This window comes from Mus caroli, unplaced genomic scaffold (genome assembly GCF_978045245.1).
Source record: "Mus caroli unplaced genomic scaffold, Mus_caroli_1 scaffold_16, whole genome shotgun sequence".
In the NCBI taxonomy this organism is placed as follows: domain Eukaryota; kingdom Metazoa; phylum Chordata; class Mammalia; order Rodentia; family Muridae; genus Mus; species Mus caroli.
In genome coordinates, this window is record NW_028227271.1 from 2,135,001 (window position 1) to 2,147,684 (window position 12,684).

At 52.5% G+C, this 12,684-nt stretch overlaps 1 protein-coding gene across 1 annotated transcript; it reads left to right on the plus strand.

Moving 5' to 3' along the window:
- The first annotated feature begins 4,836 nt into the window (after window positions 1-4,836).
- On the plus strand, window positions 4,837-12,040 carry Krt8 (keratin 8). Its single transcript, XM_021182757.2, has 9 exons — window positions 4,837-5,263; window positions 7,361-7,569; window positions 8,362-8,422; window positions 9,217-9,312; window positions 9,808-9,972; window positions 10,232-10,357; window positions 10,678-10,898; window positions 11,033-11,091; window positions 11,619-12,040. The coding sequence occupies exons 1-9, from the start codon at window positions 4,925-4,927 to the stop codon at window positions 11,807-11,809; spliced, it is 1,467 nt and encodes a 488-aa protein (XP_021038416.1). The 5' UTR covers window positions 4,837-4,924; the 3' UTR covers window positions 11,810-12,040.
- The last annotated feature ends 644 nt before the right edge of the window (window positions 12,041-12,684 follow it).

Consider the following 12,684-nt stretch of genomic DNA (forward strand, 5'->3'; position numbering starts at 1 on the left):
CTTTTATGGCTGGTGATCTACTAAAGCTCCTGCAATATCAGGGTGTCTGTGGCCCCCAGGTCTGAGCTGTTTCTAAGGCAGCCCTGGATGTGGCTGTTTCTTTGCTGTCTATGCTTTGTCTATCAGAGGGACCTTCCTAAGCCAGAGCCTCCTGGCCAGGGCTGTGCAGAGTGATCTCTGACCAGGTGCACGTTGGCCATCCAGCCCTCTGTGCATCCAAAGCCCCTGTCTTCTCACGCCTAGTCTCAAAACCCTCTGTTCTCCATCCTGCCATTCACATGACATGACTGTGGGAAACAAAAGGTGATGGCCTTGGCCATGGTGGGCTGAGACACTGAGGCTAACACACCTCCCAAAGGCCACCCTGCCATTGCCTTTTCAGGGCTCTGGTCTCTGAGGCTTCTCCTTATATCACGGATCCTATGAATCTGGGAAACAGAAAGGACACTTCTCTTCATCTGGGAGACAGGTCACTGCCTCAGCACTTAACATGTAGTCATGGCTGACCCTGAGCTTGCTATGTTGCTGAAGATGCATATAAATGTCTGGTCCTCTTGTATCGACCTCCTGAGACATAGGATTACAGGTGTGCAGCACCATGCTTAGTTTATGTGGTATTGGGGACGAAACGTCTGTGCATGCTGGGCTGGCACTCTAGCAACGGAACAGTCCTTGGCCCCAGAGTCTCTTCTTGGCTAGTCCAGAACCCCCAGAGCCAGAAGCATTTGCACTTACTTGTTAGCTTCCTGGGGTACTCTGGTAAGTTATAGGAAAGCCAGGCATCCAGATCCCACGAAGCACAGGCTTTTAGGAGTGGATGACTGGAAGATGTTCTTTTCCAACTTCAAAAGATTCCCATTAAGGGAGGGCTCTAGAATGTTCCGAGGGACCAGAGAAGGTAGGAAAGGGCCAAATGAAACTTGGAAGTTTTCATTGTAGACCCGGTGGGCTTCAGGTGGCAGCGGTGTGAAGAAGGAAGCTTCGCCATCTCACTTGACCCTGGGTCTTCTGGCTTCTTGGGGCCGATGACACAGTCCTTCCTGTCAACTATGCGTCTTCTGGTGCCGTATGTACCAGAGTGGACAACTCCCTGACTTGGATGCTTCTCTTCAGGGAGGTCAGTCCATTTCCCATTCTGAGGTTTTAATTATCAGAGCCATGACTTACAATGAAGAAAAGAAAAAAAAAATGATATCAATCACTGGAGCCTGATGGTACAGGTCTGCAGTTCCTTGAGTCTGTCTGACAGGCTGAGGGAGGTGATAAGCTGGAGTGACCTGGACTACACAGTGAGTTTAGCCTGTATGAACAACCTAAACAGTCTCAAAACACTGGAGAGAAGGCTGGGGATGTAGCTCTGTGGTGGATCACTTGCCGCCTCCCTGTTTGTTAGGCACAGACAATGAACAATGTTGCCTGGAGGCACACAGCAAGGAACCAACAATCAACTTAATTACTCATTCTGTGGCTTTACAGATGGCTGTCCACACCATCTGTGGCTTCCTCTTTAAGTTGTTCAGCTGCATACCCCCAGCTGTTTATACCCCCAGCTGTTTATATGCTGCTGCTCTCAATATTTAGAATTGCTCTGTTGTTCAAAGTGATTTTGGTACTTTTAGGACATCACCCCCCCCCCCCCCCCCATGCAGGGACGGCCTTTACTTTGCCTCCTGTTCCTAGCCCAGGGTCTGGTGTACAAACTCACTGCTCTTTTACGGAGCTCATTTATGCTTCTGCACCGCCCCCTTTCCTCCTCTGAGACAGTCTCTTGTTCTCAGGTTGGCCTTAAACTCAAAATGTAGCTAAGGAGGACTCTGAACTTCTGCTCCTTCTGCCCCAACCTCCCAAGTGCCAGAATTATAGGCATGGATCACCACGCCCAGTTATGTGGTACTGGCACAAAACCCAGGTTTTGTGGCATGCTAGGCAAACAATTGAGCTACGTACGTTCTAAGCCACTACCCCCCCCCCGATTATATTTTTAAAATTACTTTTATTTACTTGTGTATATGTGTGCAGTATCAGGGGAAGGCTGGGTCTTAACCTGGGACACCTCCTTTCCTCCTTGGCTCTCCAGGAAAGACACATTAGGGCAGAGCTGTCTGTGCAGGGCACCCTCACCTCCTCACAAGTGTGTATGACTCTTTTGTTGAACAAGCTTTGGTGACCACAGTGGCCAGAGACAGACTTACAAGGAGTTATACCTGTGGCTGCCCTAGCTTGATTCTTTCTTCTCTGACCACTTGGCCCTAGTCCCTGAGGCCTTTCCCTTTTACCTCTATCTTGGGGAAGTTCCAGGCAGAAGCAGCTCTGGCTTCTCTTGCTGAGCAGAGGCCATATTGGGAGGGGCTGGTTGGGGGGGGGGGTCTCTGGAAATAACAAAGAGTTGACAAACGATAAGCCCTGGGTTGAGCTTTGAGCTGCTGCTCTGGCCTGCACCGCACAGGGGTCTCACCTTTTCTGCCCCCTTACCCACACCTTGAGAGACACTCTTGGGACCAAGAAACCAGGCAGCTAGGGTGGAGGAAGCCGAGATTTCAGAAAGAGAGCTGGATGACGAGCTTTTACTTGTTGCCTAAATCAGTCCTTCCCTTCAGATCCCTCGGAAACTGGTGTGGGGGGAAGGGAGAAAGGGAGAGTTGGCTGTCCCTCCCCAGGGCTGTCATACCTGTCTGACCAGCTGCTCCGTTTCTCCTTCCGCTTTCTCTCACAGCTCGGCGCATGCGGTGCTGGCCGAGGTTCCCTCCCTTTGGTTTGCTGGAAAAAAAGTCTCCAATCTTGCTGGGTGTGGGCCTGTGTTAGAGAGGGGGTGATAAACACACGCCCAAATTGATTTTCACCTGAAAATGGAGTGTTGACTGAGGGGGATGTGAGAGGGCCTGGTGTAAATAGGACTTCTCTTTTCCTAGCATGCTGGAAGCCCAAGGCTGGGGATTCCTGGCAAAAGACAGGCAAGAAAGGAATATGGTCACTGTGTAATCCTTGGGGATTTCTAGATTGGTCTTTCTGGAAGTGTCCTCAGACAGACAGACAGACAGACAGACACACACACACATCAGAGAAAGGGAGAGAGGTGTGCCGTGTAGGGAAGGAACATGTCTGTGTGTCTCTAGGGGTGACTTCTGGGTCTCTGTCCCTTTTGGCAGGAACGTATATGTGCCCATCCTGGGTCTCTGTCCCTTTGCCTATATGTACCCATAGAGCAGTCCTGGGTGTTTCTCCTGGAGCAGGGGAGGAATCCATAGACAGTTCTCTTAGTAGGTGCTTATTCTTTTCCCTGGCTATGGGGTGGTGTCTGCTAGCCGCCCTGTTCCCCAGGGGATTTGGATATCTGTCATCTATTGGTTTCCTTAATTGAGATCCACCCAATCCCCACGTCACACCCTGAAGTACCTTCTAGAGAGCCCAACCCATCAGGTAAAATTTAATTGCAGGTGGAATCTTTGCCTTGGGGACCCAAACCTCTTGCCTGCTCCGCCCAGGCCTGGAGGGCCTTGCTCTGCTCCCCAGTCTCCAACCTCTCACAGGTGCAGGCTGTGCCCCAGCTTGTTCTCCTGACTCACTCTGATAATGGGATAATGAGTTCAGAGAGACAGGTGCAGGGAGACAGGATACTATTCTCGTCACATCTGGCCAGCCTGGGGCGGGGGGCAGAGGAGAAGGGTCCAGGTGGCTGGAGAATGAGTCACCACCAGCAGGGCCATCCTGTTCCAAGGCACCATGAGTCACTGCCCTGGCAGCCCGGGGAAGGTGTCTCCAAAGAAGCGATTGCAACAAAGCCCCTGTGCCTCTGGGGTCCCCCTTTTCTGCCTTGGCCTCTGTTCCTCAGTCTTTGCTATTCCTTGAGGCCTCTGTCTGGTCTGGGGAATTCTCTCGGGTCTGGGTAGGAAAGGAGAATACTGTGCTGTGTCCAGAGAGAAAAGCTGTGTTTGATTTCTCTTTACCTTGCACCAGAGAGAAGACAGCTAGAAGCCTGTGTTTCACTCATTCCTCAAATATCTACCTACCCTCCCACCCCCACCCCCCTTTGCCAGCCTATGGGTGCAGGATGCTGCACAGATAGCGGGGTGTGGTGGTGGTATTAGCTGTAACCTGGGCAGACAAGGCAAACAGAAGCTTGGGAGTGAAAGGGCCCTGCTGGTCAGCCTGGCCAGCTCCACCTAAAGGAGGTCTCTTGGAGGTATTAGGAGAGACCAGCCAGAGATGTGGTGGACGAGGCACACCCTCAGTCCTAGTGCTGGCTGGTAAAGGCGGTGCCGGCTTTGGTTAGGCTTCAGGGTACTTATACCCCCAAAGGGGTTGTGACCCCCCCAGATTCTGAACCACAGGATATTTGATATGTCACCTCTGGGAAAACATAGCTCTATGCCTAGAGGGATTGCAACCCGCTGGTGGAGAACCTACAGCATATCTGTTATGTGACTCCCAAGGAAGGGCCCTTCCACCTTCCTTGAGTTTCAACTTCTAGTGAGTTCTAGTAGATTGCCTGAGTTGAGTTGAGACCCTGTTTTTTTTTTTTTTTTTTTTTAACTAAAATGCCTGGGAACCCTTTCAGCCCAAGTAGTTCTCACAGGAGGGCAGGAGATAAGACAGCTTAGGTCAGAGACCCCAGGCTCACTTCCTGCCTTCACAGGGCTCAATTGCTCTCTCCTGGATTTTTAGGGTGGGGCTGGAGAGGGATCCCGTGTGGGAACAGCTCTCTGCTGCCCTCACCTGAGTCCCGTCTGGAGGTTGCAGACGTTGGGTTAGGCCCTGCCCTCTAGTGTCTAGCCACTCAGGTAAGAGGCCCTTTTCCCTCCCCTGGGGCTGGCCTCTTCTTTTATAAAGGGCCTTCGCTGGGCGCTGTCCCATCGTCTAGAAGCAGCTGCTTAGCTCGCTCTCGAACCTCAGTCTTCAGCTCACTGCCTTCGCTCCAGACTTCACCATGTCCATCAGGGTGACTCAGAAATCCTACAAGGTGTCCACCTCCGGTCCCCGGGCCTTCAGCAGCCGCTCGTTCACGAGTGGACCCGGTGCCCGCATCAGCTCTTCCAGCTTATCCCGGGTGGGCAGCAGCAGCAGCTTCCGGGGAAGCCTGGGCACCGGCATGGGTCTGGGCGGCTTTGGCGGGGCTGGTGTCGGGGGTATCACAGCCGTCACGGTGAACCAGAGCCTGCTGAGCCCCTTGAAGCTGGAGGTGGACCCCAACATCCAGGCTGTGCGCACTCAGGAGAAGGAGCAGATTAAATCCCTGAACAACAAGTTCGCCTCCTTCATTGACAAGGTGAGAGCCCTCTCTTCCCGACTAACCGTCCTGCGCTCGTTCTTTCTTCTGCCATCACAGAGATGCGTACATCTACCCCCCCCCCCCCCATGAGCTCCTGTTGGGACCCACCCATTCTGGCCACACTCTCTTCTACTTCTCTCATACCCTTTGGCTTGGGCCCAAGAGGGTCTGAAGTGCTTGTGACTAAATCTTGGAGCACCTTTCCATTCACTGGCGGGCCTGGTCCCTTCCTTGTGGCTTTGCTCTCTGGTGGCGGGGACGCCCCCTCGCCCCCCGCCCCCAACTGCCCCAAGGTTTCCTCATGGTGCCCCGTGCATTGTGCATTTTTCTATCTTCCTGTTAAATAATGGAGGGTGGTGTAAGGATTTTAGAAGGTTTCAGGTAGAGTCTTGATTGAACCCGACATATGGAGGTCTTTGGTGCCCAAGGCTAGAGAGTGGGGGCTCCAGGCTGAGTCACTGCTCGGCCCCTGCCCTGCTCCAGTGGGCGGGGCCGCTGTAGAGCCAGGGCTGAGGTCTTGGGTCTGCCCTTCCACCAGGAGTGGGGTGGGGTAGAGGGGAGGGTGAGTCGCAGGGCTCCGCCTCGGGAAGGCCGGTGCGGGATTCAAAGTCTGCGGACGTTGGACACTCCGCTCCTGTTTCACGACCTGTTAAGACCGGAGTTTATGGCCTCAGATAGCGTCGGCCTACCCACGCCCCTCTGCTTGGCCCTTGTACCCCTTTCACTCTTTCTACGGTGGCTCCGCCCCAACTGCCTGGTTCCTTTGCAAGCGGAAAACCAGGCCAGGTTTTGCAGTCCTGTGGCACAGTGGCCTTCGTGGCCCCGGGACGATTGGCCCTTTCTGCTCACTGGCTCCTGAGAGGCGGTGTGGGAACGGGAGGAGGGAAAACACGGGGCTGAGCCTGTGGAATCGGACACCCCAGGAGCGGCTGCCTCTTCTTCACAAGGGTTTACTAGCTCCAACGGTCCGGTCCCTAACTTCTTGAATCCTGATGGAGAGCAGTTGGCATGTGCCTTGTGGTTACAGGGCCCCGCAATTTCCTCCAATGGGCCATCTTGTCAAGTTTGACTTCCTCTTCTGTAAAATGGACACGACAGGCCCCAAATCAGTTTCTCTGCCTGTTCAGCTCAAAGTGTGACGAGCTTTAGCAGCACCTGGCCCGAATCCAGCATTCCATTAGAATGGATTACTTGGGTTATTATTATTATTTATTATTTATTATTTTATTATTTTTGTAATTACGGGGAAGAAAGGATTTATAGCGTGGGTTGTGGGAAGGTAATCCGATTGTTCCCTCAGGATGGCTTTCTAGTTTCCCCCCAGTTTAAAAATTAGCGCTCCGGCCTTTGAGTGTGAAGTGCATTTCACTCCTATGGAGCAGTCAGGCTATTATCCTTACAAAAGGCTTTTCCCTGTACCAAGTCTTGGATTGTGCGCTATAAGATGTGAAGAGGGCGGGGAGGGCGGGGTTGGTTGTGGACAAGTGGGAAGAGGGTGGTGGGACTCCCAAGGCTGCTCCAGCAGGGTGGGAAGGATGGAAGGAGACATCCCTGCCTGCTCTCTTGCTTTATCTGCTAAAAGTGGGCCCTTGTGAAGAAGGGACTCCCAAAAGCGCCTACCTGAGCCTTCTGGAGCTATTTGCAGGGTTGGAGAGACCCAGACCAAGTTACACAGCTCAGGGTAACAGTAGTGTACTATAGAAGCTCTAGCAAGCATTCCCAGAAGCAGGGAGAGAGTTCTCTAAAATTCCCAGGATCTTTATTCAAGATCCCTTCAAATGATCATCGATAGTGTGATAGAAGCCATTCTCAATCCTACATACAAGGTAACGAACAGAAAACGAGGCTGTGATGTATCATCTATTCAAATAAAAGTCCCTCTGCAGCCTCTCCCATCCCAAGTCCTGGAGGAACATGGCTCCTGACGCTGCCACCACCAGGCCACTGCCCTATTTCCCCAGGACATATGTGACCACGGGAAGGGACAGTGATTCCCTCCCTCCCTCCCTCCCTCCCTCCCTCCCTCCCTCCAGATCCTGACTGTAGCCTGATGTGGAATTTTTTTTTTTGTGTGTGTGTGTCCTCCCCATGCAGGTGCGCTTCCTGGAGCAGCAGAACAAGATGCTGGAGACCAAATGGAGCCTGTTGCAGCAGCAGAAGACGTCGAGGAGCAACATGGACAACATGTTTGAGAGCTACATCAATAACCTCCGCCGGCAGCTGGAAGCCCTGGGCCAGGAGAAGCTGAAGCTGGAGGCTGAGCTTGGCAACATGCAGGGCCTGGTGGAGGACTTCAAGAATAAGTGAGCCTTCTCCCTGAATAAAGTCCTCTTATGCCGCCTCACTTTTGGGGGGCATGGGCCTACATTCTCGTGACCGTCTGCGTAGGGGATAGTTTGGTCCTGTGGCCATATGGTCAGTTTTGCTTCAGTCTCAGGACTGTCTAGCCCAGGACAACAATTTCCTGGTTAGATAGTGTGTACCGAAGCTGGGTGCATGTTTGTATTATTTCACTCAGGAGACAGAGGCAGGAGGATTACACGAACACACCCTAATTTCAAAGTGAGTTCTAGGCCAGCCAGAACTACATAGTAAGATTTATTTATTTAATTTATTTTGCACTTAAATGAGAGAGAGAGAGAGAGAGAGAGAGAGAGAGAGAGAGAGAGAGAGGCAGTCAGCAGTTCTCACTTACTTTAACAGCTATGATCTGGCAAGTTCTCCAAAGAGTGCTCTGAGGACCCATGACAGGATCCATGCTAACTCTCTCAGCATGCCAAGTCTAACGTGTATCTGTGTATCTGGAGACTGCTTTCCTGCTCCAGGTCTCCCTACTGGCTGAGCATAAGGTTGGGTGGGGGTTGGGAAATGAGTATGGAGGGCAGAAGGACCAGCCTTGCATGCCCTGTATCTCTGAACTGAGATATTTATCCCCCCACCCCCACCCCGTTCCCATCAGAGAGCAAGGTAGGGTAGGTTTGTCTCTCTCTGTGCACACATTTCGCATGTACAAAGCCTTGGGCTCCATCCCTGGCAGCAGCAGACCCAGGATAGCCTTCACCTTCGCCCGCTGACTCCTGGTCTTTTCTTACCAGGTATGAGGATGAGATCAACAAGCGTACAGAGATGGAGAATGAATTTGTCCTCATCAAGAAGGTGAGGGTCTGGGGGCGGGGCTGCGGCGATGGTACAGAGGTTAAGAGGACTTGCCTTTCTTCCAGAGGACCTGAGTTCAGTTCCTATTGGCCATATCAAATGGCTCACAACTGCCTGTAACTGCAGCTCCAGGGAATCTGATGTCTTGGGCCTCTGAGACACAGGAGACACCTATATGCAGACACAGGAGGAGACACCTATATGCAGACACAGGAGGCGTGGCTTTGGGATTTAGATTAGGAATTCTCTGGGACTTTCTAACGAGCTCATTGCTTTCTAAGTAATAGGACAAATTCTTTTGTCATCCGATGCCTTCTCGATAACAAGGTAGACAGGACAGAGAGTTAACTTCCTGCCTTTAGACAGAATACCAGATATCAAGTTGGACGAGGTTATCAGTCTAGCCTAGCTTTCTGGAGGGGGGGAGGTGGAAGCCTGCAGGAAGCAGAGAAAAAGAAACATGGCTGGAAATGGCTCAGCAGTTGAGAGCACTGGATGCTTTTCCAGAGGATCCAGTTTCGATCCCCAGCACCCACATGGCCGCTCACAACTGTTTGTAACTCCAGTCCCAGAGGCTCTGACACCCTTACATAGACACACTTGCAGGCTGAATACCAATACACATGTAATAATAATAATAATTAATAATAATATAATAATAATATACATGGTTGCATGGCTGGGATCCAAGGGAATAGAAAGAGGCTGGGTTGGAGGATCAGCAAGTGTCAACCATGGGCAGATGGTGGGGAGACCCTGCACACTGAACTTGGGCTCCTTGCCTTAACTCTCAGGATGTGGACGAAGCATACATGAACAAGGTGGAACTAGAGTCCCGCCTGGAAGGACTGACCGACGAGATCAACTTCCTCCGGCAGATCCATGAAGAGGTACAGTTCTCAGGGGCTGGAGCGGACTGGACCTCCTGCCTGTCAGTGTCCTGCTCTGCACCAGCCAACAGGTTGTTTCTGTCTTCCGGCACACTGATCAGCAAGGGCCCTCTGTTCAATAACCACAGGCAGTGGTTATAGAGGATCTGCCCCCTACTTGACATGGGGAAGTAGGCTGAGGAGTGAACTAACCCACTCCAGGTCCTAATATAGAGTGGGAACCCAGCCTAACTTAGGCTCATGGTGTCCTCAAAGCCTCTCCTCTCGTCTTTGAGCTGTTTTGAAGACCTCCCCTCCCCCAGCTGTTTAACTAACTTCAGGTTTCTCTTGATGCTGCCCTTCATGGCTCAGTTTTGACCCTAATCCTAACCCTGAGTCTTCCTTCCACTGTAAATTTGATGTCTTAAAACCCTGGCTCTCACTTGCTCCTTTGTCAGGTTGCAAAGGGTCCTGTGAACAGGGACAGAGCCTTACCACCCACCCCCTGCCCTACAGGAGATCCGTGAGTTGCAGTCTCAGATCTCAGACACGTCTGTGGTGCTGTCTATGGACAACAGCCGCTCCCTGGACATGGATGGCATCATCGCTGAAGTTCGTGCCCAGTACGAGGAGATTGCCAATCGCAGTCGGGCTGAGGCTGAAACCATGTACCAGATTAAGGTAAAGAGCAGGGGGGTCACAAGCCTGGGTCTCCCTTCCTGGCCGGTTCTGTGTCCTGGATCATTGAGGAGGGAGCAGAGTACCAAATCCCACGCTGCCTGCTGTGGGCTGGCTCCACACAGTGGAAGCCTGGAGTTCTGGAAAGGGGCCTTCACTGGTGTGTGCATGTGAGTGTGTGTGCGCGTCGGTGTGCACACGTGCAGGAGCTTGGTGGGTGAGATGTCAGATGAAACCTCACCTCCCTTCTTGCCCCCTGCAGTACGAGGAATTGCAGACCCTGGCTGGCAAGCATGGGGATGATCTGCGCCGCACCAAGACGGAGATCTCCGAGATGAACCGCAACATCAACCGCCTCCAGGCGGAGATTGAAGCCCTCAAAGGCCAGGTACTGGTGGGCTCTGCCGGGACTGGGAAGAGGGGGAACAGCTCAGTTGCTCAAGGACTCGCCTAACATGCCCAAAGCCCTGGGATCAGTGAGGCATAAAACGAGGTGTGGTAATATGCACTGGTAACTACAGCAGTTGGTAGGTTACCACCAAAGGAGGGTTGCTGTAAATTCAAGGCCAGCCTGGGTTATATAGTGAGTTCTAGGCTAGCCTGGGCTTCAAAACAAATGACAACAAAGAGAAGCCCAGTGCGGATGGGCCTTGGGGAGGGACATACACCAGATGCCACCTGGGTGCTCAAATGTCTCCTTCCCCATAGAGGGCAACGCTGGAGGCGGCCATCGCTGATGCTGAGCAGCGTGGGGAGATGGCCATTAAGGATGCCCAGACCAAGGTGACTGAGCTGGAGACTGCCCTGCAACGGGCCAAGCAGGACATGGCCAGGCAGCTGCGCGAGTACCAGGAGCTTATGAACGTCAAGCTGGCCCTGGACATCGAGATCACCACCTACCGCAAGCTGCTGGAGGGGGAGGAGAGCAGGTGGGTTTGGAGGTCTCAGGAAACCCGTAATGGGGAGGGGTGGGTGCTGCCTGGAGCTCTCCTGGGATCTGGATTCTGCTCCGGGATGAAAAGAGTCACGGGTTGGCCCTGATGCCCCACGCATCTGGTTACAGGCTGGAGTCTGGGATGCAGAACATGAGCATTCATACAAAGACCACTAGCGGCTACTCAGGTGAGAGTCCTGGGCCTTGGGGATGGAGGGTAGGGGGGCCCAGGAGGTCAGGGCGGAGGTCAGGGCTTTGAAAGACGCTGTGCTCAAAAGCAGTTGATAGAAACAAAGGGAAGGGGTTGGACTCTTGTTCTCAGCAGAATTCCAGGGTGATTAGTGATAGACCAAGGACTCAAATAATATGCTCAGTAACAGAGTCCCACACAAATGCTCACCACGTGCTGGACCTGTGCTACGTTCCTCATGTATGTTATCATCTTTTACGCTTCTTCACATTCTTCAGCCTCAAAACTCCCTCCATGTAGCTCGAGAGACAGGCTCATTTGAGTGCTAGTCAGGGCCTTGCAGCTAAAAGGGGAGCTTTTTTGATGTTCAGTCTGCTTTTCCATGTCGATGAGGAGTGACCCAGGCAGGAATCGGTCAGATCTAGACCGGCCTCTCCATCTGTGGTTGTCAGAGGGTGACTATGGAGAAGAGGCTCTCCGCCCGTGCTCACATAGCTGTCTCTATCCCTTGTCTCCCTGGACCAGGAGGACTGAGTTCATCCTATGGGGGACTCACTAGCCCTGGCTTCAACTACGGAATGAACTTCCAGCCCGGCTTCGGTTCTGTCAGGGGATCCAACACTTTCACCACCACCACCAAGGCAGTGGTTGTGAAGAAGATTGAAACCCGAGATGGGAAGCTGGTGTCCGAGTCTTCTGATGTCGTGTCCAAGTGAATGGCCACTCAAGTCCTTGCCAGCCTGAGCTCCTGCAGCTGCTCAGGGCTCACGGGGAGACAGCTGTATGGCAGAGTGCAGGGAACTAGAGACCCGTCTGAGGATCAGCCCTAATCCTCTGGCCAACCTTAGGAGGAATTTCCTATCTGGGATATCCCAATGGCTTCTGCCTCCCACCCAAACCCAGTTCAGTTGTATTTTCTAAAATAAAGCCTCAGCTGGCTCTGTCAACTAGCTTTGCTATGTATGCATTCGTGTAGGTGGGAGGGGGTGGGCAGGAGGCTCCTTCCTGGGATATGTGCAGAGCAGGAGTCTTTCTCCTCGGGGCTGTTCCAAGAGAATGTCTTTTGGTAGCCCAGTTCATACTCTGGCTATGGAACATGGTTCTTAGTCAGTGTATTGCTTCTCACAGTTTACATCATGGTCTCAGATATCCAGGTTCACTCCAGCTTTGCAGTACACTTGCCAAGGAATAAGGTTTTGGGTGGTCCAATCAGAGAGAGAGAGAGAGAGAGAGAGAGAGAGAGAGTGAGTCAGTGCACTGTACCCCAGACCTCAGGCATCAAAGTGGCTAAGTGGGGCATGGAAGTAAGGACTGTCCCATTTTCAAGCCTGTCCTTGGCCAGACACATAGCTTCCTTGTGTTCAGCCTTTCCTATTTCCTCAACAGGGACTTAGGAGGTCTGGTTTCCCACCCTTCCAGATGTCCAAAGTCTATTTTTAGTAATAGGGTGTGTTGGGTCTGCCATTTCTAGATGCCAGGATAGTTCACTATAGGACTTGGCACAGATTCCTGAGTTGGCCCCTGTTCCTCACCCACACCCACACCCACACCACTCTTACTGCTTCTGCCTCCCCCCTGTAATCTTGATAGA